The following is a 10,063-nucleotide window of genomic DNA, read 5'->3' on the forward strand; positions in this document are numbered from 1 at the left end:
CCTCCCTTCCCCATCCTCCTCCCCCTCCTCTCGCCTCCACACACCCCAACACACAATCATCCTACTCCTCTTCCTTGCCAAATACCTTCCAGTCAAAAAACACCCAATTCTGCTGGTTATCAGTCTAATGCATCATCACTCCCACTTCTCACGTTAGCTGAGCCGAAGCTAATCCGTGTTTATCTGTGTTATCTAAGTTTTACAGGTGCTTTGAAGCAGTTTGTCATATTTACCTCTACAAAACAAGAGATTCGAGGCATCACTTTGGATCAGGAGGAAGCGTTGATGCTCTGCAGCTGCTGCAGATGTAATGAACCAAGAAGAGCGGTGCCAGGTCTGGTTTCAAACTGCACTGATGGTTTACGTTGGCCCCCGATCAGGATCCTGAGTTCCCCCTCTCAAACTTTTTCACAGTGCATTATTTTGACTTTTCACTCACCGAGCACGAATGGGTATTTGTCACAGAGTGTTACAGCCTGGAAAAGATTGCTTTGGCAAATGTTTTATGGTATTACAAGTTTTTTTTTTCTCAGTAGTTTACATGTGAGGGCTTTACTCCCTCCAGGCACTTAAACTTTTAGTTACTTACAAGCTTGTAACGCCACCTTGTGGTAGAACTCAACAGTTTAATTACACAGGTTGAAAACAGTAGCACATTATTTCAGTACACTATCTGGCCAAAAGTATAAGGACACTTACTTTTTTGTCTCTGGTCTGTGGTTATTATGGTTTGGACTGAGAACTTCGCTACCTTTGTAGCAGTTTGAAGGCTTTTTCCTAGTTGGCATGATAATATCCCTAAGCACAAAAATAAATCCATAGAGATATGGTTCTCCTAGTTTGATGAGGAACAACTTCAATCAACCCAACACCTTTAACATGAACTAGAAAAGCAAGACAGGCAAATTGAAAACTTTCCACTGGCTAATGATCAGTTACTGTATGTGTGTGTGTCTGTGCCTGTCTGTATGATGTGATGTCTTACATCTTTGTCCAACCTTACTACTAATGTTCGTGTGGCTAAATGGGAACAGATCAGGTTCAAAAATCTTGTGGAAAGCCTTCCTAAAAGAGTAGAAGCTGTTAAAATAGCACATATGGGTGTAATGTTACGTCCACATACTTTTGGCCATTTGGTGCACATCACATTTATAGAGATTATATAGCACATTATTTACAGTACATACAGTACCATTTTTTTTAAAAAATTGCTATGCAAACACGTTAAATATCACAAATCTAAAAAAAACATACATGTTAAAGTTTCTTCTACTACATTCATTCACCTAAACATACATTAACCTCCATGCAGTCATTTAATCTCAGTGCACTATATAAAATAACTTGTAGAGACATAAAAACTTGCTTTGATAACCCTTTTCACAGCCGACATTTCAACTTGTACAGGTGGAATTAATAACATTGACAATGGCTGCATTCCATTTAGGTGAGCCGGTTCCAGGGCTCTGGTATCGTGCATGTACATGGCTTACTGGGACACTTAATGGAACGGAGCTTGCTTTTCCTGCTTGGACAAGTCAAAATGTCTGTTGTTAAAAGGGTTCTATTGATAGATGCTAATCCATCACCTCACATTTGTTACATCAAACTATTTTTGCATGGCAAAGCAGCTGAAAGCAGGGACTGTTTTGAAACATCCAGTTCAAGGATGCTTGGATGTGACAAATTTGCTTTTCATTTGCCGCCAGAGTTTGATTTTTGAACAAAAATGCATAAGTGCGACGCCTTCTATTGCCAGCTATCCATGGCATCTGACTGTCAGATGCCTGAGCGTCGTAAAAGCACCATGCAAGAAACAGTTTGTGCTCACAAATGAGAAAAGGGCAGCAGTTTGTTCATTCCGATGCAGCAGGTCAATCACATCTGGAGGCTCCACAGCTGTACACTGAACTTATATTATTGCGGTTCACAGGAAACAGTAGTTTGGTAAGTTGCAGGTCAGTCGTAAAGTCGAGGTCAAAACTGATTTTGTTTGAGAAGAACATTTTTAGATGCCTCTGCTGCACATAATTCATCTATCAACAGCATTTTGATATTACGATACACAATGAAATGTAGTAAATCAAATACTTTTGAAACAATGGTTTTATGTAAGAAACCAAAATGACCGGTTTTAACCGATATCACTTAAATCACCCAATTGATGCGTATTGCATTTTCTCAGTCTAAAGTGGTAATAAAGTACATGTTTCTATACAGTGCAGTTTTGCATCTGGAGATGTCACAGACGTTCTCTTCAGTCCCAAACTCTCTTTACCTCCTCTGTTCACTATAAGGGGCCGACATCATCATAGTCATCCTCAGATGAAGGGATTTGGTCGGGGCTCACTGGGGAGTAGATGGGGCCATCTTCATCACCTAATGATCAGACAATACTTGATACCAGAAAATGTTATCAATCTTATTTTAAGTGTAACATCTGTTTAGTGATATTTACCTGAATTGTAAAGGTTGGTTGTTGTTTTAGAATAATCGTTGGTGTACATCCTTAAAGGGTCAAAAGTATCATTGGCAACAGATGACTGGCTCGTTCCTGGCTCTGTAATTTGTGAGAATACAGGTCATGTGTTTTTATAAAAAAAGTTTCTTTTAAGACAGTTTCAAACTGACTTTCTTCTGGTTTTCATATCCTCTTTACCAGAAGAAGTGAAACACGGCACTTTCAGTTGAGTGTTTTTCTTATTCTAAGCTGCCCACAGATTTGGTTCAGGGACTGTACAAAAATTACTGGGGTGAGTATATCATATTTAAAAAGCAAAAAAAAAAAATTTACATAGAAAGATGATCTAAAACAGGAATCAATTTATGACGGTGGATCCTAATTTGAATAGTTTAGTATTTTGAGACCTACGCTTATTCCCTTTCTTACTTAGAGTTACATGAGAAGACTGAGTCTTAGTCTCATGTTTATTTGTCAAATATGAAGATACAGTTAGCAGACAGTTAGCTTTAGTTTGTTGAACTATTCCTTAAATACTATAATCATGTTCAAAACAACCGCCAATACACACTTTAAAGTGGAATTAAAAGTGTATGGCAAACATATTAAAGGTGCTGACAGTTCATTTTTACAGTAACTTTACAATAAAGGTACTCGCTTAAGGGAAGCAGGTGAATAAATTCGACTGACCGGGGGTTACTACGACGTATCCTTTTGGGTTTGTGTTTTCGTAGCATTCCCCAGAGGAGGTACTGGAGGTATCAAATGAGTCCACTGTGATCTTTGAAACTCTGGCATATTGAGGGTCTGTGCAGTCACCATTATAGCCTGTAAAGGCTCCCATCACTTCATCTCTGGGCTCAGTGCCTGAAAAATAATTTTAAAAAAAATCTCTTGTAAAGGAGATAATTTAATATAATAAAAATATTGTTGAGATGTTTAATGCCTGACAAAAAAGGTTTCTTAATGTTAGTTGCAATGAATAGCTATGATTCAATCAACAGTTGTAAATTATATTTCTAAGCAACAACAAGCCCATTTACAGATTAATAAAATGTCACTGGATTTTTTAATTACAATAAGAAAGAACCCATTTAATTATATGACATTTTGCATCATTAAAATGGTTAAACATTGCTAACAGGGTTCAGTGTCTAGCAGCAAGTCAGGTATAAATGCCTAAATTGCCAGGCATGGAAATATTTACAGGTGTTTTATCGTACTAGAGACCATAAGTACAAAATAGTGGAAAAAAGGTGGAACAGTTTACCAGATTATGTGACATAACCGGACATAAAGTATCATATCTATTACAGTTCTTTTGAAAACAGATGTAAATACTTTTTATTTAAAGAAAACAAAAGAGGAGAGATGGATCAATGTACTTAGTATTTAAGTAAAAATATTCATCGCTCAAAACATTTCCTTGTTTAATAAAGGTTAAATATAACTAAAAATAAATGTTTTTGAACAGTGTAAATGTGTTCAGAAGGTCCCAGCGGTGATTTATACTATATCAATGTTTGTGCCTCTACCATCAGATCATTCCTAGGAACAGCAGTACTGTACAGTGTAAATATTATCGTGATCTGCAAAGTGTAACGTCTTTTTCTCTGTGACATCTTTGCCAGCTCAAAGTGACTCACCTTCCTCAAAGAGGCTTTCAAGACCCGAGGGCTTCATCAAAGGGTTCATCTCTGTTTTGTACCTCTGAGAATCTGGATACAAAACGGTGCACACAAAGCACTGTTTTATTCACAAACCATCCTGCAAACATTCATTGTATTGGTCTGCACATACTGCACACACAGAGCAGCTTCAACCGCAATATGCGACACAGCGAGAGAACATCTTAAGAGGCACAGATTGAGAAAACACACAGGAATGAATACAAATGGAGAGGAAATAAAAGAACATAGCTCACTCCGGAAAGTTGATAAAGGGACAGACGGGTCATTGCTTGGCTCAGACTGCTCATAGTCTGTATCTACTGACGTGCTGTCAACACTACTAAGCTGGGTCCAAAGATACCTGGGGTTGGAGGGGACTTTTTGAGACAAACAGAAAAAAAAAAAAAACGACTTCATGAGGTGACTCTATGCCTTGGAGAGATGCTTTCTCACGACTGTACACGTATGTGAGTACACATATGCAGGGTATAAAGAAAGAAAAGACAGACAAAATTTAGTTATCTGAGGTATTACATTTTGCACACACATTCAGTTTTTTATTGAGTATAATGTTGCACTGACCATCTGTCTCAGGTGGGTTGGTAGTGACCTTGATGAGGTTGACAGATTCATGGTAGTTGTTGTGATGATTTTCAGAGGAAGGTCGTGAGCTGGTGCGCGTCTGCTGGAGCAAGAACGCTGTGGACATACGTTCCAAGATACAGTCAGTTATTCTAAAGTGGATGAAATGTTTAACTCATGCTGTAGTGTCTACTGTCTAATAGAAAGATTGTTTTGTATTTTAAAAATGAGAGTTAGAGCTATTAATATACTAAAGATATGAGATAAAAAATAAAACAAAAGCAGAATACGGTTGGAATAACAGATGAGATGGAGACTCTGTTTGATGCTGAGATCCTCCCACACATGTTTTAAGATTTTAAAAAAATGCTTTGAAAAGAAATTTGTATCTGAAAATGTATTATTTCACAAAAAATGTTAAATTACCTTTATAAGAATTCTTAAAACTACGTCTAAGTTTCCTCACTGAGAAACCCAGAATCAATAAATATGCAAATATGGTTCATTCGGAAAGTTTAACAGCTGAACAAGACGTCTCCTACTTCACTGATACGTTCCTTCTCATTGTAAGTCACACTTAAGTTGCATATTGAACAATGATTGGCTTCAAAACTAGCTGCGAACTGCTCAGATTTAATCAGATTTAAGGTGAGCTCAGAGAAACTTTCCCCTTTCAACAGATTGATGTGAAAACTTCCTTCTTGTGTTAAACTGTGCACATTCATCATTCTGCAGAGCGAAGCTCAAACACCCACAAAGCACAAGGTATCTGGAACTGGAGCGACGTTAAAAATCTAAAACTTCAGTTCACTGCTCCTGATGGCAAAAGCATGCCTTATTATTCTGATTTATTACTCTGACATATTAAAATTGACTCTGATTTGCTATTCAGATGAAAGTAGTGACACTGTAATGAGGGGGAACCAACCATGTCTTCGTTTGTAATGGCAGCAGAGCACCGTGTTTGTGATCAGAACCACGAGGAGCAGAAGAGACAGAGTGATGGTGCTGAGCAGCTCTATAGATGGTAATGAGAAGCCTTCAACAACCACGGGTGCAGCTTGGAGGATGGACAGAGAGAAAAAGTATACATCATGCTCAAACTTTCTGGTAGTTGATTCAAGACTCACGTGGTTATAATTGTCAGTGTTTGTTTGTACACCTTCCTATGACTTTTATAACATACTAAGACATATTCGGTTGTCCTACATTACTCTTAAAAAGTAAAGGAATATTTAAATTATACGTTTTTTGCTTACTCTGGCAGCCCCTGTGGATAAAAGCGGGAATGCTTCCATCACCTTGTTTTATCCGATTCATTAGAATTCAACCAAATACAACCGGGTTGCAGGCATTAAGAATAACTATACATCAATTATATATAATAATTATACATAAATACAGGGGCGGAGCAAGAGAAATATTCATGGGGTGGCAAGAGGGTGGCATGGAGACTTTTAAGGGTGGCAGAAATATACGCTGATTTATTTGAAAATAATCACATATGTCAATATTTGCTTGTAAAAGCCCCAATATGAAGATATTTTACCTCAAAAACATTACATTACTGTGGCACAGTAAAGCACTGAATAGAAATATCTAAAGGTGGCATTAGAAATCAATAAATTGTTCAGATTAAATTGTTCCTTTTTCACTAAGTCTAAAATGTGGCCATAACAGATCATTTAATTATTTGTGTTAATTTTTCTTTTTTATATTTTAAATTAAACTAAATGAATGTGTTAAATTTGATAGCATTTGACACCAAACTTGTTTATGTAGCTCATATAGAGGCATAAGTATTAAATGGAGACTATTCCATAACCATTAAAACAAACTCCTTGTAGGGCATTTAAAGTTTTAAACATAATGTGATAAGTCTTGATGTGTCTATGTCAATAAAAAGCTGTAATATTTACCAGTCGTCCAACTGGTTATTACAGTTGCGTTGGCTGTGGTGGCTGTGGTAGGTGCAGGAAACCCGAGGGAACCTGCAACACAACAATATTGTCTTTTTGTTGAGGACAGTCTGGATGTGAGCTGACAAATAAAGAGAAGAAATATAGAAAATCCCATTTTCACCTGGTTTATCTAAATAAGCAAAATGTGCTCAGCATTTTAATTTCATAGTTTTGAATACTGAACAGCAAGCCACAAAAAACAGGATGGTTGAGGTGTAAAGTTATCTATGTCATTATCTATAATAATAATAAGATCAACAAAATATAATAGAAAATGCATCTGGAAGTTACCAGCTAGTTGTGTTCAGAAACAATTGTACATTTTGTGTGAGTATAAAAGTAAAATATATTTTTTTTACATATACGGGTCCACCTATTTTACTGTGTCTAAGCAAAGTCATCAGGTTTTGTTGCCTCATACAAAACCAATTCAGCACTAACCCATATTGTTGTTATTGGACAAAACATAATTCATTAACAGCCACTAACACAAAAACTGTCACTCACCATTACAGATGACACCAGATGCTTTTGAGGACGCACACAGGTGCTCTATATTTTTGTACTCCATGCACTCCCACATATTCTGCATATTTGAATTGCATAGATAGTACCACAGTGCCCCTTCGTTGTGAAGGAGAGGAGGAAGAAACTGGGTGTATTTTAGCGGCTCGGCACCACACTGCAGCATGGAGCACACCATGGAGGCCATGTCTTTATTCCAGCAGTTGTCACACAGCGTTCCCCAGCTGCCATCACGGTGGATTTCCACTTTACCAGAGCAGCGGTCCAAACCTCCAGTCAGTCTGACTGCTTTCATTTCTGCACACAGACACACAGATGATACAAACTGTGAAACTATTAGAGGAAAATCAATTACATTCTCTACATTAATCATATTCCCAAGTAGTCTGCTTATGTTTTTTCTTTACCTGGAGGTAGTTTACATTTCACAATTATAACCCACACAATGTGGGTATTTTATGGGCAAATTACAGTAAAGATGTGGCTACACATCCAAAATAAATAAATATAACATTTAGTATATGACTAGTAAGTGGAATTTAAGGCTTCTTTGTCATTCTATTATATCTATTCATGCTTCAAATCTGTTATTTTCTATGTTTTTTGAGCTGAAATGTGACCTGAGCATATGACACCAGCATCCTCTTTGTGTCCACAGTCGGGCTCGTCTCTTGCAGCCGGACAGGCCCACAGGTTCTCCTCTTTGCCAGTACAGTTCAGGTCGTCCAGGTGGATGGGTCCTCTGCCCGGGGGGAAGGAGCCACCCTGTCCCGTCACATTGAGGGCGTAACCGCAGCCGAGCTGGGCGCACACCACGTGAGCTTCCTCCAGGTCCCACTGGTCGTCACACACTGTGCCCCATCTCCCATCCTTCCACAGCTCCACGCGTCCGGCACAGCGGTCTGATCCTCCTGCCAGCCGCACAGTCTGGTGGCCTGAGGACATTATAATGCCATACTTATGGCACTGTTTATGATGCAGGGCAGAGAAAGCTTGGGAAATAGTTTTATGACAGTTTATTTGATAATATTCAGACAATAAAAGAGAGAGATTAATTTCGTACCTTGAAAATGATTATTTTTAGTTTCTTTTACTAGCTTTAAATTAAAGGACCATTATTAATCAATGTAGTAGCATCACAAAATAAAGATTAAACTACATTAGAATATCATATCTGACCAGACTGATAACCTGGGCTGATCTCTAGTTTCTGTTGGACAATATGGTCTATTTACTGGACAGATACATGTTAATATTGTATTAAAAGTTGTGTTATTATGTGTCATAAGGTCTTGTTAAACAGTCTACACAATGCAGTTATTGCCAGACTATTTATTGCTGTGTTTTGGTTTAGTTTGTTAAAAGGAAACAAAACAACAAGTAGCTAATATACTAAAGTTTGTTTGCCAAAAAACATATAAGAAGATATTTTATCTACGCCTCCAAATGCCCTTGTTTCAGCATTATTTGTAGGTACTCGTTTATTACGGCTGTTTGTTGATTTAGTTTTTCTTTTATCAGTTTACTGCTAACTAAGACATCCATTATTCTAGCTGTCTGAGGCTAATGTGTTGCTAATATTCTAAATAGCATTAACTGTGAAATCACTGTTGGACACTTTTGTGTATTTTACTCTTTTTACTTCTACTCTTTTTACTTCTACTGTTATGGAATTTATTAAGAATAATTCCTGTGTTGTGCTCCCTTTGGGGACTTATTGTTCTTTCACTGGAGGACAGTGTAGCTAAACTGACAGCTACCTTATACTTTTGTGAATCTGTTACTGTTACTGTCCTATTTTCACAATATTATTTGTCTAACTCTTGTTTTTGGTATTTTATCTTTTTCTAATCACTCCGACTGAATTTTCTGTTACTGTTTCACATTATCGTCCAGTGAAACCCACAAAGGCCAACTTTCTGTCTTCAACGTTTATTAGAAGTGTGTTTAGCTCGCTGCATACCGGCGCCTACACACACATAGTGTGAGCAAAAGAATCGAGTATCAATTATCAATTTAATTACATGTATTTCAAGTCACTCGCAGTCTTCCATAGTTGTCCTCAGTCTTTGTTTAATGATAATATAATTATTTTATCTTTCTAAATAATCAAACAGAATATTAAATAAGTTTAATTTTAAATATTAAAACTGCAATCAAAAGTAGTTTACAGTAGGCAGATAGATCATTCCACTTCCTGTAGGTTCATCTTATAAATATGATATTGTGGTGTTTTGTATCTGCTCACATTATGTGACAAACCAAAAACCTAATTAGGGAGAAATACAGTTACAGTACAGTACAGTGAGCCCGTGCAAAGTTTCCACCATGCTCGGTTTTAATACTATAAAAACAAACTGAAACTATAAAACATAATAGAGATGGTAAAACCTTACCACAAACAGCTCCAATCACTGTGCAGTTACTTCCCATACTCTGCGAACAGTTCTGCAAACTACCATTTTGGTACAAACAGCTCTGAAAGCACGTGGTATTGGCGGGTGAGTTCGTTTTATTCACATGATAGACGCTGCCACAGTCAAGAGCCTGACAGATCTCTTCAACCAACATATGTGCAGAGTCGGCTGTTAATGCCACCACCTCACTGCTCCTGTTTCCAGCCATCCTGAGCGTGAAGCTGCATTCACCAGAGAGTTTGTGAATGTAAGGGTCACCTGAGGACACACAGAGGAAGAAACACAAGACGATTTATGTATGTGTATTCTATGTTTTGAGCTAACACAGCTTTTGTCTTTATATTAGTAATATAATACTGTAGTGTAATACTTTTACACAAGTGCTACAAATTTTTGTACATTGATGCTCTTCCGGGTCAAATTTGAGTGAGATGGATTTTAGACCCA

At 37.5% G+C, this 10,063-nt stretch overlaps 1 protein-coding gene across 2 annotated transcripts in view; it reads right to left on the reverse strand.

Moving 5' to 3' along the window:
* Nucleotides 1–340: 340 nt before the first annotated feature.
* Nucleotides 341–10,063, reverse strand: part of LOC118343252 (T-cell differentiation antigen CD6-like) — a gene marked incomplete at its 5' end in the record, with an annotated part of 13,500 nt that continues 3,777 nt past the window's right edge. Inside the window, 11 exon segments of one of the 2 annotated variants that reach the window (XM_035682016.1) lie at nt 341–2,379; nt 2,459–2,560; nt 3,152–3,328; nt 4,108–4,179; nt 4,386–4,508; nt 4,714–4,830; nt 5,642–5,773; nt 6,633–6,704; nt 7,182–7,496; nt 7,820–8,134; nt 9,596–9,874. In XM_035682016.1, coding sequence (XP_035537909.1) covers nt 2,291–2,379; nt 2,459–2,560; nt 3,152–3,328; nt 4,108–4,179; nt 4,386–4,508; nt 4,714–4,830; nt 5,642–5,773; nt 6,633–6,704; nt 7,182–7,496; nt 7,820–8,134; nt 9,596–9,874 — 1,793 coding nt within the window. 2 annotated transcript variants of the gene reach the window in all.

This window comes from Morone saxatilis, unplaced genomic scaffold (genome assembly GCF_004916995.1).
Source record: "Morone saxatilis isolate NCDOM2014 unplaced genomic scaffold, NCSU_SB_2.0 Contig9, whole genome shotgun sequence".
NCBI classification, from domain to species: Eukaryota; Metazoa; Chordata; class Actinopteri; family Moronidae; genus Morone; species Morone saxatilis.